Source organism: Tinamus guttatus, unplaced genomic scaffold (genome assembly GCF_059628265.1).
Source record: "Tinamus guttatus ecotype Peru unplaced genomic scaffold, ASM5962826v1 Tinamus_guttatus_pri_ptg000226l, whole genome shotgun sequence".
Classification (NCBI taxonomy): domain Eukaryota; kingdom Metazoa; phylum Chordata; class Aves; order Tinamiformes; family Tinamidae; genus Tinamus; species Tinamus guttatus.
Window position 1 is genome coordinate 1,374,642 of NW_028288760.1, and position 20,835 is coordinate 1,395,476.

General features: G+C 46.1%; 1 protein-coding gene across 1 annotated transcript in view; it reads right to left on the reverse strand.

Annotated features, from left to right (window-relative positions):
- Positions 1-8,067: 8,067 nt before the first annotated feature.
- The window catches only part of MED27 (mediator complex subunit 27), an 80,094-nt gene continuing 67,326 nt past the window's right edge, over positions 8,068-20,835 (reverse strand). Inside the window, exons 6-8 of the mRNA XM_088525291.1 lie at positions 19,228-19,269; positions 10,613-10,690; positions 8,068-8,202 (exon numbers count right to left, since the gene is read on the reverse strand). Of these exons, the coding sequence (XP_088381417.1) occupies positions 8,068-8,202; positions 10,613-10,690; positions 19,228-19,269 (255 nt within the window). The remainder of the gene's footprint in view (positions 8,203-10,612; positions 10,691-19,227; positions 19,270-20,835) is intronic.

A 20,835-nucleotide genomic window follows, 5' to 3' on the forward strand; every position in this document is an offset into this window, starting at 1 on the left:
ATAATCAAAAAAAAGCAGCAGCGAGTGCCCCAGCGACCGGGGCTGCTGCATTATTTATCCCGGTGCAGATCCACGCGGCGGCGCGGGCGGGGGGAATCAAAGCTGCCCCTGTGCATGGCCCTGCACGACGAGCGGGCGCTGGGCTCAGCCCTGCTCCCCACGGCCCATCCCGGCTCCGTGGCGGCTCCCGACGGCTCCTCCGGGGCAGCATCGCGAGCGGCAGCGGCCGCGCGGGATCTGTCACCCCCTCGCGACAAGGCGCCGAGAGCAGCGTCGACACCCGGGACATCCCGAGAATCCGTGGAAACGGGCGCTGGATCCGTCCTCCCGCTCCGGCATCGCCTCTTCAACCAGGCCCTTGCTAGCGATGAGGGGTCGGTTCTCTCCCGTGGCCGAGAGGTTTTCCTCTACGTTTCAGGTTTAATTAAGGCCAGGTGGGTCCAAGCCCATCCAAGTCTCCCCCATCCCTGCAGGAGCAGCAGCGCCGGCATAAATTATGGATTCAATCCTCCCCGGATCTATACGGATACAAGGGCCTCGCTCGGGGGGAACAGGTTGGCGCTGCCCAAGCCGGAAAACTTTGGCTCCTGCAAGAAACTCGGAGCTGGGGCGGGTGAAGGAGCGGGCAGGGCCGGGGGGACGTTGGCGGCGCTGCCGGTGGCGCCGGAGCCGCTCCTGAGTCAGCAGCATCAGCTCGCAGCTCAGCGAGCAATGTGCAAGCGCGCAGAGCTGCCGCCGCGACCACAGCCTCGGCCTTTGTGCCACGGATCCAGGGAAAAGCCACCCTGGACACGCTCAGGTGGACACGGGGGCTCCCCGTGTGCTCAGCCGCCACTTCCCCCAAACCCAGAAGCATCAACCCCGTCACAACCCGTAGCCAAGGGATCGTCACCGCGACGCTCCTGAGCTGGCCGCGCCAATCGCGTCCGGATCAGTCTAAATGGGAAGGGGGGAAGGGATTGATCGGCCGTGTTGCAGAAATGGGATGTGTTTCCCGCCTGTGTCGCACACGGTGTTAGGGATGCGCAGCTGCGTGCGGGGAATTGAACCGGCTGCAGCTAATCCTGCACCCCGGAACCGGGCCGGGAACTGTCGGGAAGCATCCACCGGCATCGCCCACCTGGGATCCATGAGGACTCCTGGAATCTCCACAGTGCCCTTGGGACAAGCGGTAAAACACAGCCCGCTTTCAAAATGCACCCTTTAACACAATCCACTTTTCCATGGCCAGTCAAGCCCGGCCGTCCCCGTTACTACAGTCACGTCCCCAAAACCCTCCCGTCCCCCGGGGCAGCAGGGGCTGCTCTTCCTCAGCAGGCCCCGGAGCTCAGAAAGGCTGTGGGAGGCACGTGGGGATGGGGAGCCCGCTGGGCCCTTGGTGGCACCCAGGGTGAAAAGCCAAAGAGCCAACTCCTAATTCCTGCAGCTTGTTGGAAAGGATGGAGGAAAAGACCAGTCTCGAACCTAACCTGCAAACGCACGACGTGCCTTGTAGCTCTCTAAAGTAGCTCTGCTTCCGAGCGCTCCTCTGAAGTTTACTTGTCCCAGCCCGTGTCCCCATGGCCCAGGACACCCACCCGGGGCTCCCGTGTCCCCAAACAGGAACCAAATAAATGCACTTGCCCTGGCGAGCGCCAAGGCGCTACTCTGTGTTTGCACGACTGTTGAATGGTGAATATTTTCCGCGCTGCCGATGCCTCGAACAAGGGGGTTATCGATTCCTCTACTTTGTGCTGGAAGATGTCTTGTATTGAAGAAAAAAAAAGTAAATAAATAAAAGGCACAAAGGGAAAGCGCAGACTCAGCTCTATTCCAGTTTGGAGCCTGCAAGGAGCAGGATCCGCGGGGTTCCCACGTCAAGGAGCGGGTTTGGAGGCCATGGGAGGCAGCAGATGCTCAGCCCCTGGGCTGGGCGGCTCTCGCTGGCCTTGCCCAACATTTCCCTTCTGCTCAGGTCCCGGCAGGAGGAAAAGCCCAGGACGGGATGAGTTTTTCTCTCCCCACCTGCCGTGGCAGAAAATGACCCGAGGCCCCAGGCCCCCCTTCCCACAGCAGCCGTGCGGCTCCTACTCAGCTAGGGGGGCTGCAGCGGCGCTGGGAAAAATAAAGAGAAAGAAACACAAAATATTCCTGCTTTTTTCCCCAGCTTTTCAAAGAGGGCTTGCAAACACTACCAAAGGAAGCAAAATGGCTAAAAATACCCCAATAAACCCAAAACGAGCGCAGCAAGTGCAGATGGTGCGAGACAAGGGCACGGCAGCACCGCGCACCCACGGGCTTCTTCCCCCCGCTCTCCGTTTTATTTTTATACTCAGGCCACGGTGAAGTTTCCTGCTAATGATTCTCCCCCTGCAGCTTCTGAAGGGGCAGCTTGCTGGGATTAATTGCATCTGAGCACCTAAATCCAGAGCTGTTTTATGAGCCTAAATCTAATCACCGGGTTCTCAACTCAAACATATGGGTTGCTGATCGCTAAACTCACTCCCCCTGGACGTCTTCACATGTTCAGCATTTCCTGGAAATGTTTCTAAGGACATTTGTGGATGTCTTTTGCGATGCTGAGCAGAGGCAGAGCCAAACCTGGCTTGAAACCGTAAGTGCCTGAGCCCTAAAACCCGCTAACAAACCCGTCGTCCTTGACCCGCAGCCTCCTCGAGTTTCAGAGCAACTTTTTGATGAGCGCTGGTCATTCACTCCAAAGCCTCTGCTGCCAACCATGTAGCTTCACGCTTTAAATTAGCTTCCTTATTAACATAAAAAAATAAATTAAAAACCAAAGCTGTGCCTGGGCTCTGTCAGCTGAATCTATAATAAAAGAGCATCTTTGCACTCCTATGCCATACTGGAATTTTTTCTTCCCTTTCATTTTCAACACACAAAACTGATAGGCAGGTATTAGTGCCGCTGTTGAGCTCCGCAGATGATAAAAAGCCCCATGATTAAAACAAAAAACCCCTAAATGAGACGTTGCAAAGAAATCCAGCACTGACCTCCCAGGGGGTTCACTGCTCTCCGCACCGCACCAGGGAGCAAACCTGGAGATGCCTCTTGTTTTGATCACGTCATTTTAAAAGGGAAGAAGAAGAAGAAAAGAGGAAAAACTCAAAAAATCTAACAAGGTCACGGCACACACATGTATTTTATAGGGCAGTGTTATCCGATACTCTAATCGGACGCAGAGTCCCTCAAAACCAGGCAGGTGGGACGAGCTCTAGTTGGGGCCGGGCTGCTTCTGCCTGCGGCATCACTGCCGGCAAAGGGGCACACGAGTGATGCCAATAAATAAATAAACAAAAATAAAAATCCAGCCAAATGGGCCACCTTCCTCATGTACTTGCAGGAAATCTCCTGTTCTGAAGGACACTGGGCTAAATGGGGCTAAAGTAGCTGATGGAACCAGCGTTAACGGGCAGCTCCGAGGCTGATCTGTCACCTAGAGCAATTCCCTAGTGTGAATGGGTTATAAGGACTCGCAGGATGGACAGCAATAGAAATACTCGTGTTTTACCCTTCCCTGTGGGTCACGGAGCTATTGAATCCAAGTGGAACCACAAGTGCTAGTGGAAAGGCTGCTCCCAAGGCAGCTACAAGGGTATAAAGGTGCCTCGTGCTACTACTGCCTGCTTGCAGATCCCAGGAGCACAGCAGCTCGCTTCCTACGGAGGGTTTTGCTTGTGCTGCTGACTCACGGGTTTGGCCCTGCTGCCGGCTCTGGTGGATCCAACACTCATAAAATAAAACGAGCATCCTCCAAGAAATGCTACCAAGCACCACGAGCGCGCTCAGGACTCGCCACGGAAAGCAGAGGCACCCAGGGTCGCCCACGGTGCGGAGCTGCAAGGATTCCAGTCCCTGGCCCCTCAGCTGCGTTTTCCACTCTGAAAAGCAATCTGCAAACCCAGGGAGCAGCGGGGACAGACCCAGAGAGCAGCAGGGACAGACCCAGAGAGCAGAGGGGACAGACCCAGGGAGCAGAGGGGACAGACCCAGAGAGCAGCAGGGACAGACCCAGAGAGCAGAGGGGACAGACCCAGGGAGCAGCGGGGACAGACCCAGAGAGCAGCGGGGACAGACCCAGGGAGCAGAGGGGACAGACACAGAGAGCAGCAGGGACAGACCCAGAGAGCAGCGGGGACAGACCCAGGGAGCAGCGGGGACAGACCCAGAGAGCAGCGGGGACAGACCCAGAGAGCAGCGGGGACAGACCCAGGGAGCAGAGGGGACAGACACAGAGAGCAGCAGGGACAGACCCAGAGAGCAGCAGGGACAGACCCAGAGAGCAGAGGGGACAGACCCAGAGAGCAGCGGGGACAGACACAGAGAAAAACAGGGACAGACCCAGCTGGAAGCCCTGGCACTGAGGCTGCGCCGAAGCCGCCTTCCCCACATGCCAGCCCCGGCGCTCGGGGTCTCCTTTGGCTCCACCGTCGCTCAGAAGCTCTGCCAGATGAGTCAAGACCCAGGCACATCTGCAGGAACTCGTTTTGTCAGCGCATGCAGCCGGTGGCGCCCAGGAAATCCAATGAGCTGCTGGTGGGGTTAGCTGGAAACCTCCTTTGCAGTCCAAGGCTTTTCCAAAACAGAGCCCAGGATGGGGAGAGCCTGGGTGACCAGTGCTACTGGGCACAGCCAGTGGCTTCAGCATTTCTTAGCAAAATTTATAAGGCGGAGCCTACTGGCCACTTCCAGCTTTCTCTTTTTACACTTTATGGGTTATTACTTTAATGCGAGTTGCTAGCAGTGGCTCATAGCTCCCAATTAACCTAGGCACTAATTTAAAAAACATATTTGTTTCCAAGGAGATATTAAAAACTCCACAAAAGGTAACAAATATACGAGAAAAGGAAGAGAACTAAAAGGCTTTGGTTAGAAAATTAAAGTTGTTTGCCATGGCTTGATGGCTTAATCAGTCGATCAATACTGTTCACAGGGCAGGCAGGGAGGGAGCCATGAGTTGTGATGAAAAATGCATGAAGGGACAAAGGAGACCTGGGAGTAGAAAATTAAAAAGTCAGCCTGTTACATTTGTCCAATATTGGCAGAGAAATTAAAGTGGTTTGGGGAGGGGTGTCGAAGGGAAGAGGGGAGCTGGCTGCAATACGCACTGCATATCTGCTGAGGGTTCCCTTTGCAAGAGAAACTTTCACATTAATTAAGTTGCTTTCCTAGAGAAAAGATGGATTTTGTAACCTTTAGCACTGGCGAGCTCCACGGGAACACGAGGTGGGGTGTGCACATGGGAAAAGGGAAAGGGATTTCTTCACATCAGGGAGGCAATAGTAGACCCGCGTGTTCTGATTAGGACAAGTGATACCAAGATGATATTAAACAGAACGAGGCAATGCATTTTCCTCCCTGCAGCATTAGGTGAGATTGATATACCCTTGTAATAGAAACCAGAATGATGCAGCCCAACACCGTGGCCCTGCCACCTCCTTCCTTGCGCATCCTGCCATAAACCCCATCCCAACCCCTAAAGCTAAGGGTGGGAATGAAAAATAAGACCCAGCAGTCCAGCCACCAAGCTGGAGGGAGAACAGCCAGATTTGCTACCGAGAGCAGAGCTTTTAAGGCAGGGCCTGTGCCCAGGTCTGCACCTTGCAGCGGGGACTCGCCGCTTGCTGCTGCTTGGCTTGGAAAGTCCCATCTCAGCAATAATCAGGCACTCACCACTGAACAATTTAGAGTTCCAGGACAATAAGCAGAGACAAGCACATATTGCATCCAAACTGCTGAAATGTATCAGCTTTAGAAGAGTTGAGACAGTTAACTTTTCCCCGCAATGGAAACGTTCCAGCACGTTCCATTTTAAAAGGTTGCAGGGACAGGAGGAGGCTGCACTGGTGCAGACCGGGGAACACGGCTTCTCCTGGGGCCTCTGAGAGGGAAGAGGATTCGTCCTGATCACAGGCTTCCTTCCTTCTTTTTGGAAGATGTACACCAAGCAGCTCTGTGCTGTATTTCCCCAAAGCAATTATTTCCATGCTCAGGTACCTACTGTGGAATTTTACGACTCGGACTCACCAATTCCAGGTTTAAAACCTCCGCCTCAATTAGCACAGAGCAGCCAATGCCACTCGCTCAAACTAATTATCTCCTAGAGCCAATGCAGCTTCCACATCCAAGATTTTGGTAAACTTCGGGATTTGCTTTCTGCACCACTCTAAACACCGTGGAGCAGACGGCAGCCCCTCACGCAGGCTGCCCACCATCTCATGACCTTTTTATTAACACCAGCTAAATGCTTACGCCAGGAGAAAGCCGGTCCTTCCCATTAGCGACGGGAGCAGCAGCGGAGCCGGCAGCCGCAGGGCGCTCTCATCTCGGATGCGCTCACGGTCCCGTCCTGGCTGAGCTCTGCACCAAGGAGGCCACCTGGGTCAAGCAACAGCACGACAGGTTTTCATTAGGTAGTTCAAATGCAGCAGGATTTAAAACAGCCATTGACCGCCCATAGGGATCCACTCGTAGGGATTTTTTTCTGCTTGGCGACTGAAAGAATGGGGAAAAAATGTTACTTATGAATGCACTCAAACACACCAACATACATTAATTCCTCCCACACCACATAGTGCCTCCAAAGCAGGTCATAAATGTGTATTTTCTTCCATGTGTTCCTCTCTTTCCTAGGTGCCAGGCTTGCTAGAAAACCGCAACGTCCATCCCATTGCTGTCCTCAGGATCAGTCATCTTCAGAAGCGCTGTCTTTTTTTTCTTTTTAAACACAGTTAACTCAGCACCATCCAAGCCCAGGGTGATATGCGAGTTCCTTTGTTCAACAGCTGTGGAAGCCAAAGAACAAACAGCTTCATAAATGCTGCAGATTTGAAAAAATCTTGTCTTTTTTTTTTTTTAAGTGGTTTTTCGTTATTAAATGTGGTAACTTCACTCAACACTCCTTGCTGCAAACCAAACCAGACCTCACCACAGCAGAGCATCTGAAAGGGCCATCCTTCCTTTCAGCACAAGCTTTTCACACCAGTTCAACTTAAAAACAATTTGCTACACTATATATACCTTAACATGTAACATTACAAGAAAATTACCAAGTGACAAAGTGCTTAGTGGCTCCCAAAAGCGAATGGTTACGGAGACCATGGAAGACACCGATCCGGCTACAGCTCCAGGCCAACAACCACCGAGGTGGGACAAGCAGAGACCTCGGCAGGCCCTGGAGGGACGGATACATGGCCAGGGGCTGGTGGGGACAGCACATCCACGGTGTCCCCACCGGGGACATCTCCCTCCTCGCTGGTGCCACATGCAAGTTTCAAGTCATTGAAGCAACACGCTGCCTGCATCTGTGCTGCAGACGCTGCGCTTCGAGGCTGAATTTATTTTGCTCCTTTCAGTTCTAAAACGGGACATATGACTTCTACACGCTGCCACCGCTCGTCACACATTTTCTAACCACTTAATACTTGCAGATTTTGTTAACATTTTTCATTACAATTTTAGTAAAGTGAAACATCTGTTCCCCCCCCCCCCGCCTCAGGAAGTACACACCATCTTCCAAGCTGCCACATGCCTTTGAAATTCCATGTTTAATCAACACCATAATCTCTCCCAGAAAAAGACCAGCACAGAGAAGCAGCCCTGCAACAACAAAACCCCTATGGTATCAGCATGCATGTTTAAATGCTTGGTTTTTTTCTGAGGAAAAAAGCAGCTTTGAAAAGTTCACACCCAAACCACAGGTTTTGTTATACAGACCATGAAATAAACAGCACAAATTTTGGAATACAAAATTTATTTTAAGCTTACAAAAGTCTTCATCATTGCAAATTCTGCAGCAAAACCCACATACTGTACATGGAGATTCTTATTGTTTGGGATAATGAGGACAAGTATCAGACCCTAAACCCCATTTCAGCACAGAAACATCAAGCAACCCCACAGAGCTCGTCACCCTTCTGCCCGTACACCATTAGACTCGTGTTCCTTGCAGAGGGATGGCTATTAAATAGCCAAATGTATTAGTGCAACCTTATGACTTAGCACAGGATGAAGGGTGCAGAAATGGAACTGGCTTTTAACCCAAGGGCTCCGTGCAGGGCCGGGCAGATCCTACTGCCTGCAAGTGTCATGGAAAGCTTCGAGCGTGCGGAAATCCCTCCACGTGGGCGGCAGGCCATCCTGCAGAAACTTTCCGCAGCGCTGGCACGGAGCCTGGAACAGCTTTATGTAACTTCTCAACCAGGTCTGAAAGGAAAAGGGAGAGAAATTAAAGAAACCGGATTTGGACATTCCCCTATGTCATCACTCTTGTCAAGCTGCGATACCAAGGACAGAGAGCCCATCTTGGCTTAGCCCCAGCGAGGTGCACAGTGATTTTATAAACAGAAAAACATGCAGAAGATTACAAGGTCACTACACAGCTGAATTTCCACTTTATTTCTTTTCTATTTTTATTATTTTTTAGTTACTTAAGCAACTTTGTTAGGAGAAAATCACGCACTCTGACTGGGAGGTAGCTGTAGCTGCAGAATCGCCACAGAAGGCTCGCCACATTTTTACAGGAATACAATATTTTTGATGGGTACCTTCTTCAACTGAATATTGGTTTGTCCCTTCCTATGATGATCCATCACAGAGCAGCTGCAATCACACTGCAAAACTCTGAACTCTTAATAGCTGAACATACAGGCACTCCTGCAGCAAGCTAACTAATTTCCTTTCTAATGTGATTTCATGATCAATACTCATTGGTCACAAAAATACTCCACAATTTTAAATCTGATTACACCGATGTTAAAGGAAAAAAAAAAAAAAAAAAGGCAAAGAAGCCAAGTGTTGAACAGCAAGCAATAAGTGCCAGTGTTCCTAGTTCTTTTCTCTTAACTGGTTTCTTCCTAATGTCATACACAGCAATAAGCATTTCATAACTCAATTCTAAACTCAAGGAGATACAACCAAAAAAAATACCTAGTCCAGCAGATTTACGCGGTGAAGGATGCACATGAATCTTGTCATTTAAAGTCCTATTGAATTACATCGATAACAGAAAATTGTTCTCTGAAGAAGAGGTCAGCTGAGTTTATTGAAACAAATCCTTCCATCTTCATCAGAGCCTTCTCTATAGCAACCGAACTCTGGCCGTCAATAACTCTCCTCCAAGAGAACTAGATCTTCTCTGGGTTTAGCAGTAAATATGGGGACAAGGGCAACAGAACACTACAAGTAAATTGCTGTTATTTACTTGGGCTTGGATGAACCTCGCTTGTATCACAGAAAAATTGAGTTTTCTGGATGGTAATACAAAAACAGGTAAATGACGTTAAAGCGCGCACATTTGTTGAAAGAAAAAAAAAATTCTTCATTCCCATCAAAAAATTCTGACTCACTATATCCTGTCAAGCAGATTACACATCTGACATGTGAAAGGACTAATATATTGACACTTCTGATGTACATCTGGTTTTGCTTTGTTAAAATTTTTAGTAGTGTTTTACCAAATCAATAAGGCAGGTCCATGTCTTGAACAAACATGCTACCAGTTCTATTAAAAATTAATTTTCAGACACGTGTTGAAACATGGATTACACCAGTAACACTTGCTTTCACCTTTCAAAGTCTATTACTTCAGGATGCACTCTAAGAAAACAAGACTTTCACAAATCCCTCGTTTTATTGGCCTTTTATTAAATAAGCAAACTAGCAAGCACAGCAGGCAAGGGAGTCTGATCATTTGAAAATTTCATGCTGGATATCAAAAATATAAAAGATTCAATTACACCTTATCCACCTGAAGACTGTGAATGGCAAAATTAGCTCTTGATTTTAAGAAGTCTCCATTGCTCTATTCCTTGTCCTGGACCAAATGTCACAGATGAAGTCAAAAGATTGAACAGCAGAGAAAACCTCCCGCAAAAGCTTCCTTTGGGAGACTGCAGCAGGGAGAATAACAAGTCTCCACTGCCAAAATTCATCTTGGTACAAGGAATACTGAATCATAGACTCTTGTTCTCACCCCTCTGATTAATAGGACTACTAATAAACAAGCTTATTTCACAAATAAAATTCTAAATATAAGCTGAACGCTGATGGAGTATATGCGATTCCTGAGGAATAATGCTGGGTTTGAAAGTGGATGTAGCAAAATGGACTTTTCCCAGCCACATTCCTGCCTCTCCTCATTTTTCAAGTATTGGATGCCAATTGCCATATGGGGCAACCTGATAACAGGCCCATAACTGATAATAGCTGGTCTGTTGGAACTGGGAGTTTCCTCTTTTTGGGAAATTTTCCCTGGAGCAGACTTTTCACATCCCCAGCATGAACAGTGCGAAGGGCCTGGGCCATATTAAAGAGCTTGGCTGAAAGAGCTTTTCCCATTAGCTTTAACGACGACCCAGAGCAGGCCCAGCAAGTGGCAAGAGCTGGGATAAAAGAACTCCATATAGGAGCCTCAAGCACCGACCATGGCAGGGTACTGGGAACGGCGTCTTGATCCTTGTCCTGCTATGAGGTGTAAAGAAACCTCTACTGAAATGAGAATCAATCTCGACTGTCTAGAGCTTGTTAAAAGAAGTGAAATTATAACTGCATCACCAGGTGTGTGGCGTGGGTCGCTGGGGTCTATCTGTCAGAGTGTGTTTTCAAACGCACTTACCATGAAAGATCTCACGACCACGTCGGGCATCTGAGGCAGCTGGTAGTGCAGGAGCGCTGTCGTTGCATGATCTGTCACCTGTGTGGGACAAAAGGACATCATCCTCTTACTCGTTTGGAGGTTCAGAGGAAGCAGTATTTACACAGAAAAATCAAACACACCTTTGGGAGTTCAAAACGACGCTGAAAGCTAATAGTGTTGGTAAAAGAGGCTAAGTGGTGGTTAAGGGAGCTAAGTGCTGCAGGAAGGTTCCAGCTGTGTCACGCGGCGTGACGCTAAGAGAAGGTGCTCGAGTCACTGCCCTCAGCTCCCCACGCCAAGGGAGGGCCAAGCAGGGAACGGACTGAAAACACAGTCTTTATCACTGTTAGAATAAAAGAATTCAGTAAAAAGCACCGGCAAACCAAAATCTGCTGTACTATTCGAAAGACAGCACCCAGAGCAAGTAATCCGCTGCATTTTCAGGTGTCTAAGGCAGGAGAGTGGAACAATTCCCCCTAGGCTGTGCCCTGGTGATTGAAATCCCATGTATTCTGTGAAATCCCACAAGCTAAGCCGCTAAACAAGTCATGTCAGAAAAAAGCACTTTGTTTTTCTCTTTATATGCTTCCAGTTTGGTTTTGGTCATTTCTCAGAGAGTTTATATTCCCCTAACATATGTTGATTTATTCCATGAAAGAAACATTGACAATAACACAGCAAAATTAAACAGTTCTGGTAGACTAAATTGTGGGAATAGAGAGTGTTTGAGAAGAAAAAAAAAAAAAAAAAAAGCGCTCTGGTATTGTTTTTTTTACTGAAAATAAAGAAAAACAGTAGCATAAAATATCCAATTTAGAAACTGCATTTTAATGCTAAAATGTCTACTCTCTTTCCCAACATACATATTTTAAATACTTGACTGTTGTACACTGATTTCAGCTTGCTTACGTTGAACAAATATGAATTGAGCTCAGTTTCATTTCCTCTGAAACCAGGAATCGATTAATATGATTAGGGTTTATAAATACTTGCACTAGTAAAAGATTTCTGATAGAAAGCTTTTTAATCTACCAGAGAGAGCCATAACAAGATCTTACATCTGGGAATTACGGCTAGACAGAATAGACATAAAATGCGTATTTTTAATAGCATGGAAAATTAAAAAAAAGAAATCAGCAAAACTAACCAATGCTTTGATAGATTTTCTATCAAAATTTAAAACCCAGATTCAAGAAAAACAGGAAAGAGGCAGTTTTTGAAGAGCTAAGATATAACTCAGTAGCAGGATTCAATTTGTCAGCTCTTGGTTTAGAGCTTCCCAAAATAAATTGCATGGGCAATTGCCTGATTTTTGTATGAACCTATGGGCATAATGCGGAATTTATTGGCAAAATTCACTGGTCTAGACCATTAAAGAACTCGGACAACACGATCACTTGTTATGATCTGTAAATCTATTCACGGTCCTCATCAGTAGTATGAAAGCATCTAACAAAGTACATGAAGGCTAACTGGCGATTAAATAATATTTTGTAGTTTTGACAAGAAAAGGAACTGCTCTTCTCACGGCCTGTCTATTTATTTCTCTGAGCCTGTCTATGTATTTCTTTGGGCTTGTCTACATACCACAGATAAACTGTGAATGAAACTGTAAAAGCTATTCCCAACTAACGCTGCTTGTTCCTCATTTGTATTTAGCCTAATTCAGCATGAAGGGGATCGCACTGGAGTACTCAAACTTCCATTACGGAAAAAACACAGGCGTGCAGCTATTCAGGGAGGTAAATCTGAAAAAGATACAGCTCTGAATAAATCCATATAGAGAAAGGCTTTAATTCACACCATACGAGCTGTCTCCACAGAACCCTGGATTAAATCAGTCTGTCCTATCCTGGATGCAGTTTTTGGCTGCACTACAATTAGAGCTGCAGATTCTGCTCCCTGGTGCTTGTGCCCCGCTCCGAAAGCGGCTCCTTTTGGTATGAGCAAGGCCGTCGATTGGGACTTTGGGAAGGTAAAACCCTCGGCACGGGGCAGATCCTGGCGAGTTCGCAGCGACAGTCACAAACTGCAGCCCAACCTGCTTGGGCCATCAAACAACTTTAAAAAAATAGGAATAAAATGATTAACTGTGTATGAACAGAACAGCACAACTCTAACCAGTCAATCATTTCTGCTAAAACCTTCTCATGTTCAGCAATAACAGTAATTCAAGTCCTACTAGCTGTGTGGATCTTTGCCTTTTAAGATGGTGCTTTTATAGGACAGCACCAGACATGTAAAGAATAGAAGGTACTGAAGATATTTATGAGCAGCCGCTCTCCTTCTGCTGCGCTTCTACTTCTAACAACCTCTGTTTTTTTCCTTTACTACAAAGTTGTTTTCTCTTGGCATTGAAGACATAGAAAAAGTTGCTTAAAAAAATGCTATTAACAAATTTAAATTGACTGGCCACTTTGGCAAAGTTGCACATATGCTGTTGCTGTTGTAGCGTAAAGCTAATGAGATTCCACAGGGAGATAAAAGCCATCCCAGCATTGCTAGAACACTAATAATGTTTTCTGAACAAAAAGCGGGCGATTTCTACCATAAGCAAGTGCTGATAAAGTGCTTCTAAAAAGATCAAAGCCTGTGTCAAATACGAGAAATACAAGAAGGGGGACGAAACCCACCTCCCCCTTCCCAAAAATCAACATTGGGATGTCAAGCACGGAACAGCAAAGAGCTGGGGGGAAAAAAAATCAGATTGGCCAGTACATGTGAATGAGGGAATAATAATAATAATAATAATAAAAATGAGATGATGAGAGAAAACATAAATTATACAAGATCTTAAAAAAAAAAAAAAAGATCAATACCCAACTTTACTCCAGCTTTACTAATGGCAATATGATTTCACACCAAAGCAAAGCAAAACAAGCCACATATGTGCCAGCTCGGTTATGGGACACACTTTTTCTTCCAGCCAAGCTGGAATCACAAGCTAATTTATTTTGGGTGTAGGTTGGCATTTTGTGTATTTCAGGACTTTATTTTATTAACTTCACTTTTATAGCTGTGCCTTCCCTCCTGCTTTCCATTATTGGTCACCTTCTCATTTCTCTACCCCTTTCTATGCAGGAACACATTCAGAAGAGCACAAATTGATGAGGATTACTCTCGCTCTGGACCTTGAAATAGATTTTCAAGTAGTCTTGCAGAAAAGCTCAATAATTCACAATTCATTTAGAAAAACACCTGGAAGCTTTGTCAAAAAAAAAAAAAGAAAGAAAAAAGAAAAGAAAAAGAAAAAAGCTTCTGTAGTTACAATTTTGCTAAATAAAAGAGCTGTTGTTCAACTAAACACGTCCCCACTTTGAGATGAACAAGAAAGGATTTTATTCTGGCAAAAGGAAGGTCTTGGCCTTCTTTAAACAAATCTAAACTGCCTTAAGCTGGATGAGCTGGTTTAGCAAGGGACACTCTTGTTTTCCATCTGAACAAGAAAACCTTCCTTTTTGTTAACTGCCGTTTTTCTTGTTCCTGACATATTTCCTTCTAATTTCTGTTTCCAAGTTGGTTAGCAATGTGTACGACACGGCGCATCCCTGCTTCCTCCTCTGGAGCGCTGCCTCCGCTGGGAACGCCGAACCCCAACGGCTCCCGGATCCAACCTCGTCTTCGTGGCGACCTTGGGTGATTCCGTCCTACCCGCTCGGAGAGCGGCCGGTCCCAGCGAGGCGGCAGGGCCGGCTGGGCCCTCGGCTGCTCCAAGGAGCTCCCTGCCGGGCCGCGTTGCCACATCCGGCTCCCTGCTTGCCACGCTGGCTCAGGATGGGTATAAATGGCTCGTGAGAGCCCTGCGGAGGGAAGGGCTGCAAGCAAATCCGCTGCCTCTTGCCTCGGCCACGCCGGCGCCTGCCTCTTCCCTAGCGCTTCCTTCCCTGCTCGGTGGGGTGGATGTGCTGAAACGCTATTTTTAAAGGTTATGCTTTTCCAAAACCGAACAAAAAAGGCATCAGTGAGCACAGGCAAGTACTGTTAATCACATAACGCTTCCAAAGCTGCAAATTCATTCCAAAGAGTATCCTACAATTCACGGACTGAGAGCTCCTGCTAATTGGGATAAGCAGCCCAAAAGCAAGGACCAATGGCACAGATAACTCCACCACAAGTGCCCTCCATAGGTGTTCGGAGCTAGAAAAAAATGCATAAAAACTAAGAACTAAAAATTAAGAACACCTTAACAGACAATACTATAGATCTTGTCTCAGTATTCTAGCATTTTATCTCGCTGCTAGAAAAAAAACATGTGCAAAACTTCCCTTTACACTTAACTTTTTTCCCCACTCATTCACAGGCTGAGTCCCGCAAGTATAGTGCTGACAGCTCCATGTAATATAAAGCGATTCTTTAAATCCCCAAAAAGATTTTAAACTTTTTTTTTTCCTCTTATAAGCCCCTACGTTCCTGGTCTTAACAGTAGCTTGTGGCGATGAGTTCCAGAAGACAATCAAAGTGCAAGAAAAAGGCAATGACAAAGAAAAAAAAACAAAGAAAAGCACATTATTTTATTAGTTTTTAGACAGTTTATACTGTGGTAAACTCCAAGAGTGCCTTTTTCATTCCCACGGAGTCCCTTTATTCAATCTTCTCTCCAGGAAAGCATTTGAGCCTCTCTGGAGGGGCTGGTGAGAGCGGAGATGCCAGTGCCCGAGAGGCGCTGGGGCAGGAAGACAGATGGTCCCTTCTACAAACAGCCACTACAAACAGCTCCGAAAACCCCCTCCCGACACCCTTCCCCTCCGCCAATTCCAACAGCATGGATTTCTCACGTAAAAGCTGGTAGAGCTCCATGAGACCTTTCCGAAGCGCCGGGTTTGTGTTTTCGGAGCGGAGCGCGCGCCCGGGCCTTCGTTTCGCTTGCTCTGCGGTTCGCGCTGGGTCACGGGGGTTTCGTTTCACCTGAGCAGGGCGTCGAGCAGAGCTCAGGACGGCTCATGAAGGAGCACCCGGGTGGGTGACCCTGGCAGGGACCGTCTCGTCTCCTTGAGCAGACCCCGTCGATAGCCCCGTCTCCGCCTCATGCATGCATTCATCCCGCCCGCGCCTTCACGCCGAGCTTATTGACAGGAATACATCTTCATACATTAAAATACCTATGTGCCCTTGTAGTGGGAGAAATTGTGCTGAGTTTCACCGCGCCGCGATCACACGTCTCGCAGGCTAATGGCTGGATGCACACAAGTAACTTGCTGAAGTTTAGGTTAAAACCTGACTAGGGAAGAAGCAAATCAACCCCCAACGGGACCAGAGACCAAACTGTGAAGGGGGCTTTGAGGGCTGAAGAAAATGCGTGACTCAAGCAGCCAAAATGATATTGCTTAGACAAAGCACTCTGCCTGAGCAGCTTGACAAATGAAACAGTTAATGCTAGACATCATCTCCCAAGCAACACAGTCTTTATCCCTTAAGAGCAATTCCACTGTCCTTTATTTTGAATGCAAAGCTATGAATCCTGCACCTTTCTCTACAATATCTTCTTTTAATCCTCTGCACAATGACCCGAAATCCTGCAGTCCTCATGTGCATTCTTCTTCACACCAAGCTTTAAACCCAATAGAGGTTTCCTTATTTGCTGTTTTGTTCCTTCTCTTATGCTACTGGATCAAGACACACGAGGTGTTAAAATAGGGAGGTTTCAGATCAAAATAGTTGCTGCTCCCACTGAGTTTAAATGTCAGACAAATATGGAAATCTGAAAAACCTTTTCTTTGCTCCTTGTGCTTCTGCCCTTTCACAGTCTTCCCTCTTTTATTTCCAAGTCCCATTCTCTGAATCCAGCCCCGCTGGTGGATTCAATGGCTATAAAAGCCTATTCACCCCAGGACCAAACTCAAGAAGCCTCCAGGGAACTTTGGAAATGACTGTACACTTTAGCAGTAATGGGCCTACCAGGAGCTGCCCCCCATCAAGTTATACACACCTGGGTGTCCTGCTTAATAAGGGGGCAGAAGAGCCTTGCTGACACAGGCAGCGTTTGCAAAGAGAAGTCAGGACAGATTTCACTTCGTTTGACAGGGTCACACTGAAGATCAGAGGTCTCTGGTCCTTAACCCCGAAAGTCCAGCTGCAACCACGGGAGGATCTGCCAGGCTTGCAGCTACCACCAGCAGGTACCTCGTGAATCCAGATGTTGTTACATTATCATTGAAGGGAGACTTGGAGAGCTTGGGCCAGCTTTTAGGGAGAACATCCCTGTCCTTTAAAGAAGGACTGACTTCTCCAGCGTGAAGGGCCGCGCTCGGCAGGCTGTGCCGAGGCCGTGTTTGTCCCTCTCCACGGAGCGCGTTCCGCAGGGTTACTGGAGATGCGCTGTGACACGTTCACTGATCATTTTTTAATGGCAGGAAAACATCTGTTCCGAAGATCCTGCAGTCTTACAACATTAACAGAGTAAAATTGCATCATTTTGCCTGATTTCCTCTATCTCGCTACTCCCAAACCACTATCCTGGGGTATTAAAAACAGACATAAGTGCAGTTTCAGAGAAGAAAATAAAAACCAAACCAAATGCAGCAACACAAAGAAAAAACAAAACAAACCAACAAAAAATTTGCTTTGCAGAACCACATCATTTTCCATCGTCCATTTAAAAACATGACAAAGGTCCTGCCCTTGACTTATTTACCCACCAGCTCAGTAGTCCACCATCTATTGCTTAGAGAACACGCTCACCTTGTCTTTTTATCCTGCTTTTCATGCAAGGGTCTAGAAGCCCTGTGCAACCAGCCCAGCTGAGGCGTTCCTGTGCAGTCAGCAAGTACAACCCCGACTTAAGGGATGCGGAAAACTGATCCAAAGGGAGGTTAAGTTGCCCAAGGTAACGCAATGACAGAGCTGGGAACACAGTGTCTAAAACCTGGAGCACGGGCAGCTGCTCTGCCTGCTACGGCAACACTTTCTCCTGCATCCTGCAGTCTTTTCTTTCTCCTTTCAAAATGCATTAATAAAGAAAATTGGGAAGAGACCTGCCCCTGTTTTTCATATGCACACAGGCAGGCAGACCACAGTAAAATACATCTTCTCCCTTGATATATTTTTAGTTTCCATCCTAGGCTTTTCATTGAAATAGTGTTTTAAAGGAGTATTTAGTTAATTAATTCTAGTTCTCTACTAGAACTAGAGAATAAAGACTCCTACCTATCCATAACAAAGATGTCTTGGCAGCATTTTGGCATTTTCTCACTCGACTCTTTCCTTTCTGATGTGAAGGCCATCACCGAGACCTGAAGAGAAAGTCACTCCACGTACTTGAACTCGAGTCCTTAACTTGGACTGCTCTCAAAATCTGCACATTATTTAATAAACTACTCAGTTTGCTACCTCCTCAATATAAAATTAAACTTACATAATTAAAAAGTCAGAATCCATCTACTTTCCACAGTAATAAAGCTTAACCCTTCCAAGTTATTCTAAGCTAAAACATCCAAGATGATGCCTGAGCCCAAATGGGATTCGAATTTAGAGCACATAGGGGAATTTTACATTCATTCCTTTGCAGGAATTACGTAAAAGCATCCTGATAAACAAATTATAACTTCAGCTGCCTTACTTTCCACTCTATTCCCCTACCTGACACAGCATAGAGAATGTATTTGTGGAAAGAGGGGAGGAAAAAAAAAGATTATTTAATCCCCTAATCTCCGGAGTAAAGAATCGATCACAGTAGAATTTTTCCTTAATGCTGGTCTGACAGGGAAGGCAAGCAGCCTCCCCCAAAGCCCTCCTTTGATCTCGAGCAGGTTAATATCACAGGTCAAACGTCTCCCCTCCTGACTGCATATGGTATCTTGGAAGGAAGATGCACAAACACCGCCAATATGCCATAGCTCTGACCCCTGCTTTTATGCCCTTTACAGTCCCTGACCCTTATTTGTTACATAAACCACAAAAGCAGATGAAAGGAGGCGAGCGCACTCGCTGGAGACTCGAGCTGCTTGAACCGTGGCTCGAAGGTAAGGAAATTGGAATTTGAAGTCGGATCAATCTGAACTTGCAGCATTTTGACAAGGAGCCTTCAAAGAGAAATTTTCTCTTGCCTTGAAAATGGCAAGAGACACTTCTATCCAAAACCCCACTTTTACCTTCCTTGTGGTTTTGCACTTACTGCTCCCACTTGCTCGCTAGTCTTTTCATACTGTGTGGAACGCCATTCATTTTGGAAGTGCTGCCCTTTGCTTACACCTCCAAGAGGTGTAAGCAAATATCCAACCCAAACAAACCTGAAATGGCACCTCCCAAAGACTTCAACTACAAAGAGCACTTGCTGATTCCTCATGCAACTCTAGGGCTCAAGCAATAAAATCTGCAGCTTTCTCTTCCAAACCATGGGTTGAAACTGTGATAAGAAACAAATCTAAACTAAATAATAACAGTTGTATTGATCTCCTTATTTTCTACTCGTGGTTTTCTACTGCTATAAATCACCATTTGTTATCTGAAAGCTGTGGCAGAAGTTTTATAAACATATTAAGCACATCTGACAAAGAAATTCTGAAGTCTTTTACATGGGGGCCTAGATACTTCCAATAAACTCTGCATAGGACCTGTAGACATTATATAGAGAGCAATTATATAGAGGTGGGACTTACCTTCTGGAATACTTGATAGTTGGATTTGGACCATATGTCAAGCTGCAGTTGGAAGAAAAAAATAGTTATAAGTCATATGATTTCCAAGGAAAAGAAGGTTCCAGCTAAGCCAGCAGGCAAACGGATCTGCCTTGCTTCCCTGTTGTGTTCTGACCCCTCACCGTTACCTGTTGCAATCCAAGAAGAGGGCACAAAGACATGGGACTTTCTTTGCAATAAAGAATCAACAGAATTCACCATGGTTTCAGTGAAAAATTACACAAACAAGACCTGTTGAATCAGTGTGTTTTCCTTTAAAAACAGGAAAATCTTCATTTGCATGAGGCTGTGCTGCTCTATGCAAATATTCATCAGCTCCAGTCTGTCTCCAAAACAAGGGTATTTTTCCTAAGTTTATGCTTGTCTTGTGTCTGAATAAGTGATTCAGTTACAAATGACACAAAGAACAATTAGCTAAATTAAATCAAAGCACGGGTCTACTGGGGCCAAATAAAACATCCCTTAGGAAAGTGCATTTACATTTCCAGATGAAAATCATGCTAGCAGAGATATAAGGCTGCAGATAGCTGTGCACATCCATGCCTTAAATGCATGTTCAACAATATACGAAATGGAAACCAAACAAAACAGAAATAACTGAATTAAATGTTATTAACCACAGAAACCAGAAGGGAAGCCTGCCCTTGTGGAGCACCCACGTGACTTGCAAGTTAAAAAAAAAAATGTCAATCAATATGTTGGTGGTCTTTTAACCCAACCTTGTGGAATAGCCTGTGCTCTGTCAGGGAAAAGCAGCAGAAAAAATCAGGAATTTCCTTCCATTAATCCATAGCTTGCAAATCACTTTTTGCTTACAGACCCCACTATAGTCCACAATTTCAAATGCTGCCGGAAAGGTGTTTGCTACAACATTAACCTCGGAATCTTACGCTTGATGAAATAAAAACAATTTTTGAGGGAATTAATGAAGCAGGTTTGATAATATGATGTGACACGTGCTTGCCCACAACGGAGACATGAAGCCGCATCTCTCTCCTGCGTTCAGCCTCTTGGAAAAATATAAACCACAAAATATTAAACTGTGTTAAACTTGACTGAAATTGGATCCATGGTTCAAAAATTAGAGGCAAACAGCACAGCTGCATAAACCAAATAAACCAGATTAAAAGTTTTGTTTATTTTAACCTCAGTGATTGCGGGGACAGATCTTTGTAGAGTGGCAACCTGAAACCAGAATCATAGAGCATACCTCTCTGCAGGTACAAACACACTTTTATCATTAAGAAATAAATATTTACAGTGCTTTCCAATTCTCTAAGAAATCAGCTTAAATGCACATGCAGATTCCACATTTGTATTATTTTATCATTCCATTAATGATATTACAACTGCATGCTCTATATCCCCGTTTGAAACACGTAACAGGAACCAAACTGAGAGCAAATCTCAGACTAAATGGGGCATGGTACATTAGATACATTGGATACATTTATGAAGTAGAGCTAATTATCTCAATTCTGACTTATGGTAGTGCCCATAAGCTAGCTGAAAATTGCACGTCTTCTCAAAGGCGCAAAGGTTACAGTCAGAAAAGAAGCAAGTCCTGTG